The sequence below is a fragment of the Mauremys mutica genome, chromosome 6 (genome assembly GCF_020497125.1).
Source record: "Mauremys mutica isolate MM-2020 ecotype Southern chromosome 6, ASM2049712v1, whole genome shotgun sequence".
Taxonomy (NCBI): Eukaryota; Metazoa; Chordata; order Testudines; family Geoemydidae; genus Mauremys; species Mauremys mutica.
In genome coordinates, this window is record NC_059077.1 from 24,407,270 (window position 1) to 24,428,690 (window position 21,421).

General features: G+C 41.5%; 1 protein-coding gene and 1 long non-coding RNA gene across 7 annotated transcripts in view; one reads left to right on the forward strand and one right to left on the reverse strand.

The window, feature by feature from the left end:
* Window positions 1-21,421, reverse strand: part of LOC123372806 — a 113,203-nt gene that overhangs the window by 59,361 nt on the left and 32,421 nt on the right. The window lies entirely within an intron of this gene.
* SLC1A3 (solute carrier family 1 member 3) overlaps window positions 1-21,421 on the forward strand; it is an 80,723-nt gene that overhangs the window by 13,708 nt on the left and 45,594 nt on the right. Inside the window, exon 2 of one of the 4 annotated variants that reach the window (XM_045021280.1) lies at window positions 10,014-10,151. The exons of the other annotated variants lie outside the window; for them this stretch is intronic. Coding sequence (XP_044877215.1) covers window positions 10,014-10,151 — 138 coding nt within the window. The remainder of the gene's footprint in view (window positions 1-10,013; window positions 10,152-21,421) is intronic. 4 annotated transcript variants of the gene reach the window in all.

Below are 21,421 nucleotides of genomic sequence, written 5' to 3' on the forward strand. Positions count from 1 at the left end.
TCGACAATTTAAATGATTGCATGATGGAACAATTAGTTCTCATGCACACAAGAGCAAGACTACACTCAACTGAATCCTAAGTAAAACTAGAGTTGCTTTAAGAAGTAAGAAGAGTAAGAGTTGGTTTAAGACTAGAGACTTTAAGACTAAAACTAGAGTTGGTTTAAGAAGTAACTACTACTTCAAGAAGTAACTACTGAGCAGTACTGACAACAATATGATCAAGTTCATCTGGAGGTGATCATCTAGTCAAAAAGACCCTAAAGTAAAGAGTATATTAAAATCCATAGGCTCATCATGGCATTTACTTAAGTATATCATAATGGAGTCACCGCAAGTATGCTTACCCCTAAATAACAAAGGAAACAAGAAGGCAAGAAAAATATTAATGGGGTTAAATGGCAAGGTACAGGAGGTCATTTTAGATGAAAAAATCAAACCTATATGAAGCCAATAGAAAGGAACATAAACTAGGGCAGATAACGTAAGATGGAAATAAAAAGGGTAAATTAATCAAAGTCTTTATATGCAGTGTTGTTGTAGCCATGTTGGTCCCAGGAACAAGGTGAATAAGGTCATATATTTTATTGGACAAACTTCTGTTGGTGAGAAACACAAGCTTTTGAGCTTACACAGAGCTCTTCTTCAGGTCTAGGAAAGGTACTCAGGCTTTGGCTACACTTACACTTCAAAGCGCTGCCGCGGCAGCGCTTTGAAGCGCTAAGTGTAGTCAAAGCACCAGCGCTGGGAGAAAGCTCTCCCAGCGCTGTCTGTACTCCACTTCCCTGTGGGGAATAACGGACAGCGAGCCGCGCTCCCAGCGCTGGGGCTTTGACTACACTGGCACTTTGCAGCGCCGCAATTTGCAGCGCTGGAGAGGGTGTGTTTTCACACCCTGCTGCAGCGCTGCAAATTTGTAAGTGTAGCCAAGCCCTCAGAGAGAGTCACAACTAAATACAAGATGGAATAGATTCTTTAGCATAAGTAGTTAATGCAAGGAACCATTCAAGGTGAAGTAGCCCATTAACACTTCTCCAGTCACAAGGGAAAAAAGTGGTGGGGAAGCTGGGGGGAGGGTTTAAGTGGGTCATAGGTTGTTGTAATAAGTCATAAATCTGTTCAGACCAGGATTTTTAGTATCTACCAAAGTTATGAATTTAAGCTCCCAGACTCATCTTTTGAAGGGGTTGCACAGGTTTCCTTTGAGATAAGGACTGAGAGGTCAGATAGATTGTGTGAGTTCATTTCAGAGTATAGCAATCATCTTGTTTCACACACCTAGTTGTTACTGGGCCATTTAGTGGACAGGATGAGCTATACCACATGTGGTGATAGGCATGTGTAGGACCCATGGATCTCGAAAGGTGTGTTGTGGGGGGTGTTGGCTATCACAGCAGCGGAGATAGATCTACAAATTTTAAATTAATTGTTCTGGCAGTGTCTGGTTCCATTTTGAGTTGGTGTGTTCTGGTCTGTGGGGAACTAGCTTCTGATGATGAGCTTGGCAAGGTTGGGGGAGGTGGTATTTGGCATATTGGGGAACCATCCTAGTACCCATGGCTGTTCCCGTGGTTTGTTGTTGAATGTAAAATTTGTATGGGTAAAGATGAAATGGATGAATTTGTCAATGTGTTTGGGGCGGATGTCTGAAGGTTGTCCATTATCTTGTAAATATTTGAGGCAGGCAGCAATGCCATCATAGTGAGGCATGTTGGTGACATCCATGGTGAGGTGACATCCACGGTGGCAAGGATGGTGTTCTGAGGGAGGTTGTTAATGTTGCAGAGTTTTTGAAGGAAATCGGTTGTGTCCTGGAGGAAGCTGGGTCTTTGTGCAGAGAGTGGTTTGTGGATGGTTTTTAGGACTCCTGATATTCCTTCAGTAAGAGTACTGTGGCCAGATGTAATGGGTCTGCTTGGGTCCTCTTGTTTGTGTATCTTGGGAAGCATGTAGGAGGTCCTTGGGATGGGTTCATAGGGGATGAGGTTGTAGAGCTTTCCTGAACATTGCATGGAAAGTAAAGTTGAGTGGGTGCATTGACCTGAAAGATGCCCACACATATGACATTGTGTATCACATTGAATCCTACACCAAGAATGTATGTAATGGGTTGTGTCAAAAGGTAAAAAGCAACAGAAACCAATGTCCATTTTTCTACTGCACCACAGCTGGAATTCATTAATTGCTTTGCAAAGGCTGAAATGGATGGGGAAGTGGAGTCAATAGCTGATGCAGAAGCTAAGTACAGAAAAGTATGTGCTTTGAATGGCATTGAAGACAAACAAATGCTTACAAGAAAGGCTCTTAGAGCATTTATTGAAGCTGAACTGTGGGATATTGATGTACTTTTTAGCAATCCTATCTGCAGAAATGAATCACAATGCATATCCTTAAAAGCTACAAAAGATGTGGCTCTATCAAAAGTGGAAGAAAGCACCGATGTCAACAGTAATATGAAGACTGTTTGCAGCTGCTAAATTTTTGTGGAAAGCTTTTTGTCCTGCAGTATGTGGGAGTTTCAGGGATCCAAAGCTGATGCCAAACCTGAAAAATACTACCATATGACATGTACTACTTCTTTAAGTGGTGCATTGGTGATTGCAGTGACGTCAGCACCAATGAGAAGGAAAATAAGCAAGTGGAGAAGAAGGCTGCCATTTTATCAGAAAGCCTTATATACAAGTGCTTCAATGCAAGGCAGGTTTCCAACACATACATAACTGCGGAGCATATGTGTAGTCTACCATGACAAGTCGCTATTGGTTTAACAAGGGGGAGGGCAGGGAGAGAGAGAGAAAGAGAGAGAGAGAGAGATCAGTGTTACATATGCACAGCATTGGCTTCTCCATTGACTGTAACAAAGCATTCTACCAGGAGACTTCAATTGCAAACAAAGTTCTTTGCTGCATGGAACTGAATGAAGGGTTGTCCATTCCCCCAGACTTCATCAAGGGTAAGTTTATATTTTGTGCTGTCGATAACTTAGACTTCCTTGAAGATACAGCTGATGGCAATGGTACTCTTTATGCTACTGCTATGGTCAGGAGTATATTAATGGGAATCAGTCTCAACCTCAAGTGCTATCTGGACCAACAAAGAACCATTCCTTGAAGGAGCTTCCTGACTTAATGACTCACTATCCTACCAAGGTCCAAAACATCTGAAGCCAAGAAGTCCAGTTTTCAATGAAGCAGCAGTTAAATTGACTGTAATAGAGTTTTCTATATTTGCTATCTTTGACCTCACTTGGTTATTGTGCAAAACTGGGATGCACTCCAGAGGTTAAAAATAATTGAGTATGGCTTCAGCTGAAGAGACAGAAAATGTACCCTCAAATGATCTAGACACCTAGAACATATCATACCAAACCATTTCAGGAGAAAGATACATTCCAACCTGGTCAGCCTTTAATTCAGCACTCTACGAGGTACCAGAGCAAATGACCTGTGTACATCCTGCCAATCATACCTGCTAGTCCCACTGATCGCTCAGTTCACTCAGCAAAATTGCCACCAACAAGGGATGCATTTATATCTGCTTCAAGGGGGCAAGTTATCAAGCAATGGAATGGCTCCAGGATTATTGAGTTCATCCAAAACTATCCTCCCCTATCAGGCATGGATGGGTCTTGGAAGATGGAACAATGACACCAGTTATGTGTGAAATACCACGTGCTTCCGAATCAATGCTACAGCTAATCAAATCCAAATGCTCTCCATGCAGCAAATGTTTACCTTGTATGGACCTGTGTGAGACAAGGATTAGTGTGACAATGTGTCTAGCAGTGATGCACTAGACAGAGATGACACTGATGATGATGTTCATGAATAAATGTTTTCAGTCCTACTTGTCAAGGCTTACTTCTCCGGGATTACCAAAGATCTTTTTTTTCTTTAAGTAAGCAATGCAACCCTCTGTTAAAGTACAATTTTTAAAAGTTGATTTTTAAATATTTTCTCAAATATATATCTACATAATTGTTTTAGGTTTGTCATGTTTGGTACTACTGTGTTCATACGAGAAAGGGCTTTCAAATGATACTGAATTCAACCCATTTCCAATTACTGTATTATCAAAATTTCTATGAACTGGAGGACCTGGAGCTGGGAGCCATAGGTGCAGGGTAGGGGGAGGCAGCAAGTCCTCCCTGCCATGTCCTAGACAGTGACACCATTGAAATTATGATTCTGTAGATGCTTACAAATCAAATGACACCTCCCTTACCCTTCTATTAATACTTGCCCATGGAATGAGATTTTACTACATTATACTTCCAGACTACGAACGTGACAGGACAGGGACAAACTAGCATGGCTTTAGTAAATGAAAATCAACTAGAAAACCTCACACATGCTAAAAGAGAGGAAATAGCACATATAATTCATCTGAACTTTCAAAAGCCTTTGAGTAGGAATAATTGGTCAGTTTTCAATAAAGTACCAGACTAACAGCAGGGTGCCCCAACATCTTGTACTGGGACTGCTGTTGTTTACTACACTTTTTAATGCTCTGGAAAAGGGAGTGAACTACAATATATCAGATAGACAGACCTAGAGAAAACTGTGAGGATTTCAAAAAGACTTAACAAAATCTTGGTGAATGGACAATATGGTGGCATATGAAATTTAGCTGCTGACAAATGCAAAGTAATTGGAAAGAATAATGTGAACTACTCACTGCTAATTCTAAATTCAGTGTAAGCCCCAAGGGAAAAGGTCTAGCAGTGAATGTGGACAGCTAATGTGAAAGCTTTGCTCAGGTCACAGAAATATATATAGAAAGGGTCTATAAAAATTAGTTAGAGGCATGGAGATTTTCAAACACTAGTGTGGAGTTCAGAGAGGAAATGAGTAAGAGGGACAGGGTAGAGGTGTATAAAATAATGAACGGTGTAGGGAAAATAATCAAATGCTTCTAATGGTGTTGAGATAGTAAATCAAGTGCTCCTTACACAAGAACAAGGGAATATTCAATAAAAATGAAAGACACGTTAAATTATTAATAGAAACACTTTTTATGAAATACATAATCTGTGTATAGAGCTCACTGCTACAAAATATCTTTAGATCCATGAGGTTAGTGGGATTCAAAAAAATTACACATTTATATGGATTATGGGAACATCCACAGTCATATAAAAGATATAAACTCTCAAGCTTCAGGGCATAAGCCAACCACTAACTTTTTAGAGTGAGAAAGAAGCTTATTGCATTCCATATATGTCTCTAATTGAGAACTTGCACCATCCTCAGAAGCAACCGTGTCTGGTCATTGTGAGGAACAAAGTACTGGACAAGTGCTCAGATCTGACCTGGCAGGTTCCATTGCTACCTATGTAAATCAGTGGCATCCAGTTATTCATTATGTCTTATTGGAAGCAGAACATTATTCCCAGTGCAGGACTGTTGCTGAATCAGCATTAATAGCCACCCTCAGTTTGGTGTGTTATTTTCACCTAGTGGAAGAGTAAGAACTTCTGTCTCAGTTAGGTGACAGGTTTTGATGTCTTCTGTTTGCACCAGTAAGGAAAATTCAGATCTTGTATCTTGTAATGGAAGCACTGTCTAGTAATTTTCTTGTGGAATACATGTTGATGTTTTCAGTTTGAAACACCTATGTCTGGCTTTTGATCATGTCAAAAATAAAAATAATTTATTTTTATATATTTTGTTCTGAAATATTCTGCAAATAAAGTTTATTTAAGAAATGTGCACTGTAAATAAATCTGCAGTCCTTTATGTCCATAACTGTATGCTTCTGAAATAGAGAAACAGGTTAGGGATTCACGATTAGTTTTAAAAACTGGAAACTCAATGGTTTTACAAAACAGAGTTCCTGTTACTGTTCATTTCAAAATTGTTTTTTTTATCTTTGAGAATTTCTGTTCTAGTTTCAATATTTCAGTTATTTCAGGGGAAGAAATCTGTTGAAGCTACAAGGATCCAGCCACAAAGTTCAGATATCAAGGTGATGAGCTCAGGAAAAAAATCAGCATTAGAGAGGAGATTAGATTTAAATTTCCCTAGAATTCAGAAGTGCTTGGTTCTGGGTTAGAGTCCATCGCTAATTTTCTAACTGTGACCAGATGGTTCTATTGATGTAGAAATTAAATCCTATTTGAAAGTGTGTGGCCTGCCATCCGTCCCATCTATACAACACAATGAGCCAGGTCCTGGAACAGTTTTCTACCATTTCAAGACCAAGCCCACACTATAGTATAGACAGAATTTTAAGAAGTTCTTTATGTGCTCGATAAGGGGATTTTTATGTTCATTTTAAAATTCATTTTACAAAATGAGGCATAATATTTTATCTTTCAAAATAAACTGCTGGTGCTTAGATTCCTCTCGTAGAATCTCAAAAGACACCTTTTGTTATGCCCACGTAGAAAAATACATCATTTATATTCACTATTACTCAAAGGAAAAAGAATAAGAATCATCTTCATAAATAAATTATTCTCAAAAATTAGTTAAAATGTATTAATTTTGTTCTCTCTTCTTGCAGAAAGTTTAGTTGTAGCACACTAAATTACTCTCCACCTGGTGTTTATACCTTTCCAATAATTATAGACAATTATGTTTCCTAGCCATTAGAGAAACAGGTATAGTTTCTAAGATATGAATGGGGGAAATGGGCATGCTAAATTTGTTACATCTTCTTGGTGCGAAAGTGTCTAGAATTGAATGCAATTTTCCAGTTTTAGTCCTGCTTCTCCCTGTCCTATGATATCATGGCTCAGTATAAGCAATCCCAAAGCACATTTGCCTTTTTTTTATGCCATATGTATTATAAGATCACATCTAACTTGTTTACCCACTTTCATCCCTATGCCACTGCCAGCCTTATTAATTTCTTCTTTCTGTGAATAATTTGTGTTTTGGAGCATTTTGTCCATTGTGTTTAAACATGCTGAATCTCATTTGAATATAATCACTAAAAAAACTGCAATAAAATATTCCCAAGGCTGGGTCTAGGATTTTGGAAGCCCCACGTTCTTCATGGCAGATTTCCTCTCTTTCCTCCCCTCCCAACTATGTTTTCACCTTGTATCTCCTTTCTTCAAATTTACCCTTCCTCATGTGTCCAAGGGGAAACTGGGGCACAACATCAAAATTCCCTCCATCCCCACATTCTAGTCAAATAAAGGAAGAAGTTCTAGCAGCTGGGTGTTTTCTCTCAGTTGGCCAACAGAGATCACACTGTCCTCTGCACTTTTAGCACTGTCTATTGCGAGTTCGTTAGTAAAATGTCAATCGATGCATGAAAGACAACAAAAGACTCCACCATTGGGACTGTCCCACAAGCTGGGAGTGTTCCAGGAATTCAGTTGCATCCGTGATAGGTACATCCTAAAACCAGTCTCTGATTATTCCCAGCCTCAGTTCTTTCTGTTTACAAGAATAACTGTACAATTCAACCAAGGCTCTGGTTTTGTTGCAGTACCATAGTTATCTTTTAAAATTCCACTCACTGACTTTAACAAACTGCATTGATTTTTGTCTTGAAGAAGCCAAAAGATTGTTATAAAATGGTTCTCCACTACAATGCAGAAGTGGTGCGCTATTTTACCATTCAGAAAGTTGGGCTTCCAATATCATAGATTGCTTGCTCTTTACTTGTAGAGAGGAAAAACCTGTGCAACAGGTTGTGGGAACATTTAATGTGAGGCTTTGTTTCAGTACAATGTTCAGACTGAATCGGAAACCTGAAACTCTTACTGTAAAAGGCCAGCTCCAGCATTCAGCCTCTTCAAGCCTGATCCTGCAGGGTACTAGCAACTGCTAAGAGATGTTAAGCACCCTGCTTCACAGCAACACTAGATCAGGCCCTGCTTCCTGATTTGATTTTGATAGATAACCTTATCACTGTACTTTATCTTTAAATGTCTACTACATCAATAAGCTGATTTGTCTCATTGTTTAAGACTTTTAAAAGCTAGCACTACAGACTGAATTGAAACAAGTTAAGAAAATTTGCCGTATCTTTTTCAGACTCATTAGTCACTTAAAAAAATTGTAAATATGTTCTATAGCAAGGATATAAAATTTGGTATTTAAATATTTAACATCTCTACTAAAGTCATGTTAAATATCTTTTTTTATTTTTCATAGATTTTAAGGTCAGATGGGATTATTATCATCATCCTGGCCTGACCTACACAGCACAGTCCATAAAATTTCACCTAGTGACTCCTGCACTGGAGGGAATTATTCTTTTAAATCCTTTCCTGCACTTCTAATAATATTATCTGACCATAATTAATCCTCAAAACACCTCTTTGCGGCAGGTACATTATGTATCATTATACCAGTTTTACAAGAGGGAAAACTGAGATCCAGCAAGGTTAAATGACTTGCCCCAACCATACATGATGTCATTTGCAAAGCAAAGATTAGAGCTCAGCCCATAGCTCCCAGGCCTCTGCTCAGCCCTCTAGATCATTCTCTGCATCTCAGAAGTTCTGATTCCTTCCACTGTGGAATGCTGGACAACCACTGTAATATGACATACAGTGGTTTACTGAACAGCATATTGAATAAACCAGAAAAATCTGCAGAAATTCTTGGCATCTCAAGTTTCAGGAGCTGCAGTAACTTGCTTTCACATTCAGATAATATTCATAGAACTATCCACTTAAGCAGGCATATAGTGGGACCCCAATTCTCCACTATGTGCAAAAAAATGACCTGACTGGACCAGAAAATGTAGCCCTTATAACACAGTATAAGGTTTGGATCCTGACATGCTCACAGACCCTTATTGATTTCAGTGGGGCAACAGGATGCATCCATCTGAAGATAATTACAGGGTCAGAGCCTAAGTAAGAAGCCTGTCTATTCTACTTGCTTATTATTCAGCATAGAACTTATTAAGTGCAGAAATGAAGTGTCCACATACATTACTCCAATGGATTCTTTATGCACAAGAATTGTGTTTCCCATACAAAGAAGAGAACCATAGACAACTGGTGCCTCTCTATACTGGGGAGGGGGACAGAATCTAAAGGGGAGGACACATAACAGCCCTATGTGTCTCCTCTGTCCAACATTACTTGCGGGAGAGAGGGCTCTGTCTTTCTCTCCCTGCGCTTCCCCTGGCACATTTGGCCACTCTCCCTGGCAGCTGGGCAGGTTAAATGACTTGGCAGCTGGGCAGGGAGCAGGATATGGAGCTGCTTCTGCCTGAGAGAGCCTGGCTGGGAGGCAGTGGGGACCCACCTCCCGGCTGGGCCTTGCTGTCAGGGGACAGGGCTGAGCAAGCTGGAGCCGCCCTTCCCCCCAATGCCCCGGCATGCTTGTCCCTTGTCCCCAGCAGACGAGCCCGGGTAGGGAGCAGGCTGCCACTGCCTCCCAGCCAGACTCTCTCAGGCAGAAGCGGCTCCATCCCACCCCACACGCGGCTGCCAGGGAGTGTGGCTAAACGTGCCAGGGAGGGAGGCACAGAGAGAGAACGACTGAACCCTCTTCCTCCCCACCTCCAGCAGGCTAATCTGAGGGAGCGCTTGACCCGCACATGCCCCCCCTACACATCGCCTCTGAAGAGAACAATCACAATCATATTGCAGTAGAATTTAAGGACAGGTCCATCCACAGAGCAATGTGCCGGCTCTATAACTTGCTTTGTGACCTGGTAACTCACAGATTCCTTCTCTCCCCAGGCCATATGACCAGTGCATTACTGTTTTTTATTTGAAATTGTATATTTTAATATTATAAAGGGACCTGAGTATTAACTGGACACCTAATGACTGAAACATCTTTTCTATAAATCCAATAAATAAATAAAATTATAGTGCAAACAATAAACCACCTTCTTATACTCTTACTCATGTTCAGAAGCAATTTCCATTGACTTCAATGGGACTACTCAATGTGAGTAAGGATATGAGAATCTGGTCCATAAAAACACTGTATGTTCCACTGAGACACCTACTGCACACACGTTTATGTTCATATTATGTTACTAGTGCTTAAGCTAGAAAAGTAAGTCATGCTTTTTGTTTCCCTCAGGCACAATCCTTGGATTTTCTCTCCGACAATACAAAATGAGCTACCGGGAAGTCAAGTACTTTTCCTTTCCAGGAGAACTACTGATGAGAATGTTGCAGATGTTGGTCCTACCACTCATCGTATCCAGTTTAGTTACAGGTACAAAAGCCTAATCAACTTTTTAAAAAGTTTTCTCTCCTCTCCATGAATTTGTTAAAAATAAAAACACGAAGTCATAAAAGAATGTGCACTCCATAATCTAGACAGACATGGCATTGCAAAGCTATACAACAAATTATACTAACCTGCAACATGAGGCATTGCTCACAAAAAAGGAGATCCACACTCAAAAAACAGCCAAATGATCCAAAAACTGGATTTTTCAAATGCCAAAGTCATTGTAACTACACAAAACAACATATCTACTATAAAGTTACAGTTGGCTGTACTCTTCTTCCTTGCCCTTATATCCTACCCAGAAACTGTCTTCCACAATGTCCTACTGCCATCAAGGGTAAGAGAATAGTCTGTATTCCACTGTTGTTCCAAGACTCACTGGAGATTTAAATTACTCTGTGCTGAGCTTGGGCAGGTACCTCTGCCACTCCTCTGTCACATACTTGTCTACTTCCAGTCTGTTCAGTGGCAGGATGGAGGCCAGGAAAATATGTATCTGTTGTGCAAGAGACTTCAACCTCCATTCCACTACTTGTGGAACTTCTCCCTCATTTCTGGTTTCCCTTTTCCACCCAATAGGCTCTTCTAAGCCTCAAGATCTCATTATTAACTTGCTCCTGGTATTAGTCAAGTTAGTGATGATGAAGTTGCGGATGAGGAGGAGAATAATAAAAATAAATAACGTGTTGTCCTTTTCTAGTGACTTTCTTACAAGGATGAACATTAATTAATTAAGGCTCACAACACACCGGTGAAGTAGGAAAGTATTGTTATCCCTATTTAATAGAAGGAGAAACTGGGAAATAGAGAGGTTTAAGTTTTCCAAATTTACACCACAACTCAGTTGCACAGCTAGGAATAGAACCCAGAACATATGACTCCATTTTATGAGCTAAGCACTAGGCCACACTAGCTTTATTGGTATAAGATCCATACATAGAGTGACCATATTTCCCTATGCTAAATACGGGACACCTGGTAAAATTACTCGTATTCAAGCGAGTTCAGTGGCAATCAGTCAGTACTATGCAGTACAAATATTCAAATTAACATCAAGTTGATTGAGACCTTGTTAAAAAGAAATACTGCGTAGATGGATTCTTTTTATTTACTTTCTTATCTTTAAGGTTCACACGGGGAGAGGTAACAAACACACACTTCCATACAACTCTCTCACATAGGGTAGGTAACTGACCAACCTGATCCTCCCTACCTTGCCCTGTGCTCCCTGCCCTGTGCTTTCTAGTGGTTCTTAAACTTTTTACCATGAGGACCAACTTTTCTGAAAGCAAATGAGCACAGACTCCACCTTCACAAGTGCTAGAGAATTATGGGTGCTTTTTGCTATGGGGCAAAGGGGGAGTGGCCCCCCTTCCTGACTTTGCATAGCTCCTTGCCAGCTGGCACAGTGATGTCTCCCCCCCAGGCCTGTGAGAGCTGCTGTGGGACAGGCTGGTCCGGAGGCCAAATCTCCATGATGTCAGCATCACCCCACTGTCCCCATTAGCCGGACAGGAAGCAGCGCGGTGGCCTGGCCTGGAGCTGAGCAGAGGGACCCAGGCCCCAATCCCTGCCATGGAACGGCCATCAATGAGACACCCTCCAGGATGTGAATGTTTTGCTAACTCCCTACAATGAGCCACAGCTTGAGTGGGGAGGTAGAGGTAGGCAGCGGACACAACTTTGCCCTCCTTTTATTTTTCTGAAATAATGCCCAGGAGACAATATTCATATATATCAGCTATTCATGAAAAACTAGATTACTAAAGTATGTACTGTTAGGATAGTATTTATTTTGACAAACTTTAGTGAGGTAGAGGAGTTTGTTTCTATGTACATAGCTTATACAGATGTGGAAAGTCTGACCCAAAGTGAAACTAGAGACTGAGCTGTACATCTCCCTAGGGAACAGAACTGTTTCCTTTGACTCCCTTTCCTCCCAACTTGCCCTCCATCCTTCCATTGCCCCTCAAACTCTGGTCCTTTCACTTCCCTGTCGCCGCCTCCCATCTCCTCCTCCCCATCAGCACCAAGCTGGTTGTGCACCAGCATGGGAAGGCACTGAAAGCAGAAGAGGAGAGTCAATCTTCCTCTGCCCTCAGTGTTGACACCACTGCCACCCCCAGTGACTTGGATGAATCACTGCAGGAATAAAAACCCTGCTCAGTCCGTGTGTCCCTACATCCCTGCTGGGTGCATGAGAGTGACTCTAGTTGGAGCTGGAACAGCAGGGCAAGACATTTGTAAATCACTACATGGGATTTCTTCCAATGTCTTATTTTCAAATGTGTAAATTAAAAAGTAAAAACGACAGACTGATAGAGCCTGCTCTGCACAACGTCCATGGCCTCAGTAGAGGCTTTTGTGAAACAACAGTCTTTAAATGGGTCCTCAGCCCAGTGTCTTCTGAAAAAACCTTACATCACCTGATATGAGCAACTCCTAGTTTTATAGATCTTCATGGCTGATACTTTTTCTGTTACACTCCTCTGAGCTTTGTACTTTTTTTTAGTCTTCTCCTTTTCATGAGAGGCATTAATATTACCATATTTAAAGGTTTTGGCTAAAACTGACAAGCTATCCACCCATCTAAAGTACTTATATGGTCACTATCACTATAGGAGCTGAGTGCCTCAATGTATTTATCCTCACAGCCCTTCTGTGAGGTAGGGCTAATCCATGCTCTACGCTTTGAACATAAATGAAATATGTAATAAATAATATATTTATAATTAATATAATATAAAAACCCCACTGTACCTCAACCAGGCTCGAGAGAAGAGCAGAATACAGGCCGCAAGGGAAAGATTTTATTCTCCAAGGAAGTGCTTATATCTAGACTTGTCACAATTAATTTTTTATTTTTTTATAATTTCATTGGATAATATCAATGTTTATTTTTACACATTTTTTCAATTTTTATCAATTTAAACCAGTGGTTCTCAACCTATTTACCATTGTGGGCCACATATGCAGCTCTCTATGTGTTATGTGGGCTGCATCCACACAATATATATACTACCCGTATGGCTCTGCGAATGTCAAATAGGCCGCAGCTGTGTGCTGACTGGGCCACATGCAGCCCCTGGATTGAGAACCACTGATTTAAACTTTCACAGTGATACTACTTGGTGCTCTATTGCTACAAATAACTATAAACATAGATATTTAGTGCAACATTATCTAAACTGATAGTTCTGCAAATGGTTGGCATAGAGGTTTTATAAACATATACACATGGGGGTTTGGTGCAGAGTTATACTCAGGTAAGTATGCAGTAAGTATTTAATTTATAAATGACAGATTATCATCTTTCTAGGTATAGTATGATGTAATTTTTAATTAAATTCGGATTTTGTGTATTATAAGTAACTCACTAGCTAAAAGCCTAATGCTTTTCAAACCAGTCTTGGTACCATATAATCAAAGCTGTTATTGTTAATATTTTGAATGTATACCTTTGTTCTTTGTAGATTTGGGAGAGGGTCTCACAGAACATAATGCTCTGGGTTTCTGCAAGCCTTTATCTCTGTGTGACCAAAATATTTGGATGTGTGGACAATCCCAGAAGGTGTATGTGGTGACCTATTTGCCCATATACACTCTAGAATAGATTGGGGCTGTTTAATTTTGTTGAGGATTACTGAGGTGTGGAAGAAGTTACAAGAGTGTAAAACTAAGTCATAGTTATGCAATAGTTGCTGGCTATTACACAGGTAATAGATGAATTCAGAAAGTGAAGGGTTCTAATCTTCTGTCAATACATAATTCTGAAAGTTAATCACATAAGTTCACGGGAGAATAAACTTCAAAAGTTGAAGACAACATATTGGGTGCACATTCACATCCTGAGACTGTTTTGGTCTTTTTCCAAAAGAAACAATGCAGAGCCTTCTGTTCTTTGGCTATTATAATATTTAATAGACATAAGCATATATGGATTTATTAGAATCAATTTTATTGACCATATACTTTGCAAGGGTCATTAGTCTTGCATTACTTTTTGAGGATTATGTACCAACATTTGAGACATTACATTAGGATCACCATGCAATTAAAATGCAAACATTGAAATATCAAGCTTTAAACTTTGCCCTACAAGATTTGTCTATTTCAAACAGAGAGACAATTATTCAATGTGCAATGGTGTCATAGTGAGGTATGGTTTCACTGCAGTCATTTGCCCTTAATGAGCCACATACAGTTTCTTATAATTACATATAAAGGATCTGCTAACAAGCATTTCCAAATTGTGGATTGTAATGGTCAGAACAGTCTCCTTCCATTCCTCACCCTCCCAAGACACTTTAAGTGTATCTTGACCTCTCTTCTATTTGCCCCACAAAATCACAGCATGAGGAAAGAACTAGACAAAATGAACATGTACAAACTTTGTTTTTCCTTTCTTCAACTGTGAAAGAACAGCCAACAAGAAGCAATCAAGACAAACCAGGTTACAACTCTTTGGCTGTTTGGTAACTTCAAGGCAAGATCACAAATAGTATTTTGGGAACTGGTCCTCTGCTACCATGGGCTTCCAAGCATCTTCTTCATAGATTTCCCTTTCCTCCCATGTTGAAGTATCCTATCCTGGACACACGGGTGGCAATGAGTGGGCCCAGTAAGGTGACCAGATGTCCCGATTTTATAGAGACAGTCCTAATATTCAGGGCTTTGTCTTATATAGGCTCCTATTATCCCCAATTCCCTGTCCCAATTTTTCACACTTGCTATCTGGTCACCCTAGTGTCCAGATACCAGGAGACATGCAATAGCAATATGACTATCTAAAGAAGGAATGACACTTGTAGATTAAAACAGCATGCCTAACTCTTCACAATCTTTCACTAACACTTAGGGTAGGTTTACACTTACCTTCCCCATCGACGCGGTGAGTTCGACTTCACGGAGTTCGAACTATTGCGTCTGATCTAGACGCGATAGTTCGAACTCCGGAAGCGCCGCGGTCGACTCCGGTACTCCACCACTGCAAACGGCGGTGGTGGAGTCGACGGGGGAGCCGCGGAGTTTGACCCCGCTGCGTCTGGACGGGTGAGTAGGTCGAACTAGGGTACTTCGAATTCAGCTACGTTATTCACGTAGCTGAATTTGCGTACCCTAGTTCGACCCCCCCTTCTTAGTGTGGACCAGCCCTTATTATTATTTATTGTTTATGTTATAGTAGAGCGTAGGGGCCCCAACCAAAACCTGGGCTTCATCGTGCTAGGCATTGCACAAACAAGTACTGAAGGCCAGTCCTGCCCCCAAAGAACTTACCATCTAAATACATAAGACAAACAAAGATGGAGTGGTAACAGATGTACAGAGAAGTAAAGAGACTGCCTGACATTACACAGCAGGTCAATGGCAAAACTGAAAATAGAACCAAATCTCCTGATTCCCAGTCCCACTGCCCTCTCCACAAGATCAAAATGTCTCTCCAAATGCTGTCGAATTCTCTTAACCCAAAGATACTTATGTAACAATGCAGTGTAGAAGATTGGGTATGGAAAGGTTATACAAGCATACATAAATCATCTTGATTGCTGTTAGCTGTACCCAAATTCCAAAACAAATTGACTACCTGAACAAATGTGATGAGTAAACAGGTAGAATGCTCCCAAATGGTTTGGCACATAAGATTATATGTTCATATTATTCAAGTAAAAAAAAAAAAGAGAGCATTCACATTTCACTCTGTGCAGTAGACAACAATTTATATATCAGTATGTGGTGTGATTTTGGTTTTGCAGTTTATTGTTATAATTTCATGATGCTCAGGAGCTCTCATTTTGCATTTACTCAAATTATCTAAAGTTGATGGGCTATTTTCTGTGCTCGTGTAAACAAACAAAACTCCATGGACATCAATGGAGTTATACCTATTTATGACAGAGAATTTGTCCTGGTGTATCTTAGTACCAGGTCTGCTGCATCTCTGTCCAAATTGGTTTCTTTTATTAATTCCACTTGTCTAAAGACATTATTCTAGAAAGGAGCCATTAGACAATCACGCATCGTATGTATTAATTTAGTTTTGATAACATTACCTTTGGCATCAGGCAATAAATATGCCTATAAGGTGTAACTGGATGAAACTCCACTCCAGCAGGTCCTATGGATGACACCTGTCCTGGGCACTATCAGCAGCACCCTGATCACTGACATTGCCTAAAGAAAGCTGCAGGCCCAGTTGGAGGCAATTATACACTTTCTGTTGGGGGATTGTGAGCACCTGAATGGCAATCACCAAGATAACTGGCAGAATATAAGTGGAAGAAACAGGAAGCAAGGGGCAGCTCAGAAGGAGGCTCAGAGGGTCTGCCTGGGCTGAGGGCTATAGGGAAGCCTACCCTTGCTGTAAGCCTGCTGAGGGGACCTGCGCGAAGGCAGGAGATCCAGGCACCATGGACAAGATACTGCACTGGCTAGTGGAACAATAAAAGGAGATGCAGCAGACCCAGCAGGCGGAGAGGCAAGCACTTCTGAGTTGGCAGGCAGAGCAGCCGCGAACGTTGCAAGAATTCATCAAGGAGCAGCTGAGGTACAGCAACTGCTCCTGCAGGGGACTGGAGACTGAATGGTGATTATGGCCCCAATGCCTTTTTATTAACCTTTGAGTGGGTAGCTACTAGCGCCAGAGTGGACAAGGATATATGGGCACTTTGGCTAGCCTCTCATCTGGCCAGTGAGGCTCAGGAAGCCTATGTGGTCCTGAGCGAATACCAGGCCAAAGACTATGATACACTGAAGGCTGCTATTTTGCACAGGATTGGCCTGTCAGCTGAGAAATACCACCAAAAATTCAGGACAGCCAGATGGAATAGCAAGATGTGTCCCAGGGCCTTTGTGCAGAAATTGTCAGCGGGGGCCACTTGGTGGTTGCAGCCGGATAGACAGGACACTGAGGCCCTAATTGACTCCATTATTTTGGAGCAGCTTATACAGAGCCTCCTTGAGATGACAAGAGTTTGGGTTCAGGCATCAGCCAGAACCATTAGAGGCAGAGGTGACATTAACAGAAGAGTTTGTGGAAGTGGATTTTCCACAAAAAGGTGACCAAAGGTGGGGAAAAGAAGGCGGAAGAATCTCATACAGCGAAGCACAAGAAGGGAACGTGGGGAGCAGGCAATGGTGCCTCAGATACCCGCACAGTAGTCTGCTACCAGAGTGGGGGCAAAGGACACAAAGAGTGACTGTCCCTACATGGACTATAGGTTCTGAGAGTGGACAGGTGTAAAAATGGGACTTGGGGTAAGAACGATTTCTATCAAAGTAGGCAGAAGAACGAGAAGTTGATGGTGGTGTTGATTCAGTGGCAGCATGTTGCCTTGTATGGAGTGCCCTGGTAAGACAGCAGTGGCAACAGGAGGGGACAATGGTAATGATCTATTGTATTCATGGGGAAAAGAGCATTTATCCCATGGCCTTTATCCCCTTGGAAGTGGCAGGGAAGTTTAGATGGCAATGAGTAGGGATAGTAAAGTCATTACCTTACACAGTAACGCTAGGAACTGACTGGACCCCATTCCTCTTATGTAGAAAGTGGGAGAAGGGACCCCAACTGGTGGGTCAGCATGAAAAGCTCATGAGTGTACACCCTCCAGGAGTCCTCCAGGTCCAGTGTGTGATAACCCTAGACATAAGAAAACAGGCTCAGAAAGAGGTGATACACGGGAGGACTTGGGGGGGGAGGGAGGTGAGAAAAATGTGAGAGGACAGTGAAGCCGGGGTGACAAAGCAGTGACACCTAGAGGCCAAAGAGGGTGGAGGCTCAGCTGACCTCCCCCCCACCCCGCCCGAAGAACAAGCTGAATTGAGGGGGGTGGGGTTCCTGACAAGGAAGCCTTGGTGGGCCAGCCTACCCTGGCATAGGGGAAAGATAAGGCAGGGGAAGAGAGGGATCCCAAAATGATGGCTCTAGAGGAACAGTCCATGTGGATAGATAAGCCCAGAGCCAAGTAAACTGGAGCAAAGGCTTGTGGGATGTGACTGGCGTGATGACCTGTGGGCTGAGGCGGAGCTATAGGGATAACCTCCATTGTAAAAGTGTACTTTTTGTGCATGGAAGGCAGGAAACCCTCACCGGTAGTCCATGAAGGGCTATCCCCAAAGGGCACTGACACCCCCAGTAGAATCCCAACCCCAAAAAGAGGGAAATGCATGGGCAGCGAAGAGGACCTCTTTCAGAGGCAAAAAAAGGCCTCAGGTGAAATAAGGGGAGGTGTGTAACAGGGCACTATCAGCAGCACCCTGACACTGACGTTGCTGAAGTCTGAGGAAGGCTGCAGGCCCAGCTGGAATTAATTATAGGCTTTCTGTTGCGGGATTGAAAGCACTTGGGTGGCAATCACTGAGCTAACAAGGTAATTGGGAGAATATAAATGGATGAAACAGGAAGCAAGGGGTAGCTCAGAAGGAGGCTCAGAGAATGAGCCAGGGCTGAGGCGTGAGGGAAGCCTACCCTTGCTGTAAATCTGCATTGCACCGTGTTACTGTGTAAGAAAAAAACCCAGTGTGTGTTTGTAACTGTGAAACTACCTGAACTGGCCAGGAAGTGCGGTTCACCAGGTAGTGATGGAGGTGCCCTGTGACAGTCCTCTAGTAATTTTTTATAATTCTGACAGTCATAAATATCCTTTTCTAACACATGGACATGAGTATTAGTAGACAACGTAAAGGAACAGATTCCCCCCTCCGTAAGCGGTAACATCCTTGCTAGAGGAGGCAGAAAACTCCAGGATGTTCATCTTGTGAAGTTTTCTAGGAAACATTCCATCAAACAAGGAAGGCAGTAAATCTTCCCTCTACCCCCATATCTGTGGAGACAGAAGCTATGCTGCATGAATTTCTACCCTTTTATATAGCTCTGATGGTTTTCTCTCCACCTGGCAACAAATCTCCTTGGAGAAATCATGCTACCATTTGCTAAGGGCCCCTGCATCTACTTAGTCTCAGCAAAAACAGTTAATAATGCTTTAAAACAGACATTAACTCCCTCCTTGATTTCCATATATAAATCCACAGATTGAACAGAGAATAGTGCCTGCTCCAAAACTCCATAAACATCCAGTTCCAGGAGCATCAGTGGAATGGCATCCACAGGGTTTCAGGGAGAGAGATCCAGGGCCATGCAGCCAACATTCCTCCTCTTACATGAAGGCATAAAGTTCCTTCCATGCATGTTTGTGGAGGAGACTATTGGCTCTGTATACTGCATGTGCAACAGTTCGGGTACTGAGAGCAGAGATGGAAGTTAAAAGTATTGGAACACCAGTCTGTCCTGGCCTTCTATGTCTCAGGTTAAGAGAAGCTAACATTCCTGCTCCAGCTCATATAGTACATATACGAAAACTGAGAAACACCTGGGTAATATTTTGTCCTATACAGTAGGTCATAAGAGTGATATATGTTTCACAGACTTCTCACATTTCTTTTGTAGGCTCTAAAAAAGCTCTAATATCTAAGTACAGAGTCAACTGAGAAATAAAATACCTGGGAGAGAAATCCAATTGTTTACTTATCAGAATATTATAAGAGCTGTTTATTTTGTCTATTTTGCTTCAGCATGTGGAATGTTTGCAAGTTCTACTGAAATGAATTATCTCTTTGAAATTAATATGGTTTTATGATCTACATACTAGTCCCATCTAGGAAGAGGAAAGACAAAAATCCCATCATTTAGAGCCTTCTGGAATGTCATAGGTTTTAGAATTTAAAATATTGGGTCAGATTCTGACCCCAGTGAAAACTCCTTGTACTGTGCTGCTCATGTAAAGTTGGCTTGATCAGCCAGCTGAGAATTTCCAGGGTGTAGGAATACCTGAGTTGTGTAGAATCTCCCCCAATATGTACCCCTACCAATATCCGGTTGGAAAGTATTCTGGACATCTGAATCTTGGTGCTAATCTATACACTTATGATTATTCAAATAATTTGATTTCTTGCATTCAGAATCAGAGAATACAAAACAATTTTCTCTCCTACAAAGCCCTTCAAAAAACTCTACCTCTGCCTACATCTCTACTCTCATCCATCAGCAACCCCAGCTGCCAAACTGCTGCATCAGAAGTCCCAATTACAGTCATTCCACTAGTGAATCCTGCCTCACTTCTCACTGTTTCGTTGTTTCACTCTTATCTTTGGTATTTTAGCATGCCATCCCTGGTGCTCTTCCAATCTTCTTTAACATCCTTCCACAAAGCCCCTTAATGTTAATCTTGTGACCCTATTGCTAAGAAGGGAGTGAGAGCAGAAAAAAAATCCCTTTGAGTCAAATTCTGATTTTAATTAATGCCTTTACCAGATCTACTCCAGATTTACAGTGGTGTCTTAGGGCCTGAAACTCATAGGCTTTCTGCTGGGTTTTTAACCCAGCTCTAAGAGCAGGATCTGACCTTACAACTAACCCTTCCTTTGGGTCTCCCAATATGTTTTGTGTTTTCTGCCTACTTTATAAAGTAAGCTTAATCAGCCCACTGACATAAGGTCTGAGACTATAGCAGACACCCGAGCCTACAGTCTATTCAGCCAACTTAGAGGGGATTTATTTTTTAACACATTGTAAATTAATATAATTAATGTTTTAAAATGTGTTTTAAGAAAACAAAAACATAGGGTATTTATACTTTTAACTTCCACCTACCCCACCGCTACAATATCAGTATATTCCCAAGTATTCCACAGTTGTAGAAACCAAATTGTCAGGCAGCTTCTGTTTTGTGCACTTGTACATTTTAGGGGCATATACATTTCTGTATGTGCACAAGCATTTACTCATACAGTTTGCATAACTGGACAATTGTACTACTTGATCTGACTATCCAAATGCTCATTTGTGCACACAGAGAAATGCCTGCATTTGCACAAAATTGAAGCCAGGTAAAAATCTGGCAATACAAATTTTTGTTTGTAAAGGACCCACTCCCAATCTGTATTTAAATGGGACAACCCATGTGAAGTAAGGTTGCTAGGACTGGGTCCATGCTCTGTAGCCATTTCTTTGCAAACTGGCACTTCTACAGCAGCTTTGAGTTGACAGTCAGCAGCTGAAATCTACCAACAAGACTTCTTACACTCAGCTGCTAGACTGCCTGCCGGGTATAAGCAACCCTTTGGACCTCACTTCCATGGAAACAGAAGTCAGAAGGATGGAACTCCATGGGCAAAATTACATGAGAACACGGGGTTTGCAATACCTGTTTAGACCAATAGTTGCATCAAGTCTGGTAATCTGTCTCCAGCAGAGACAG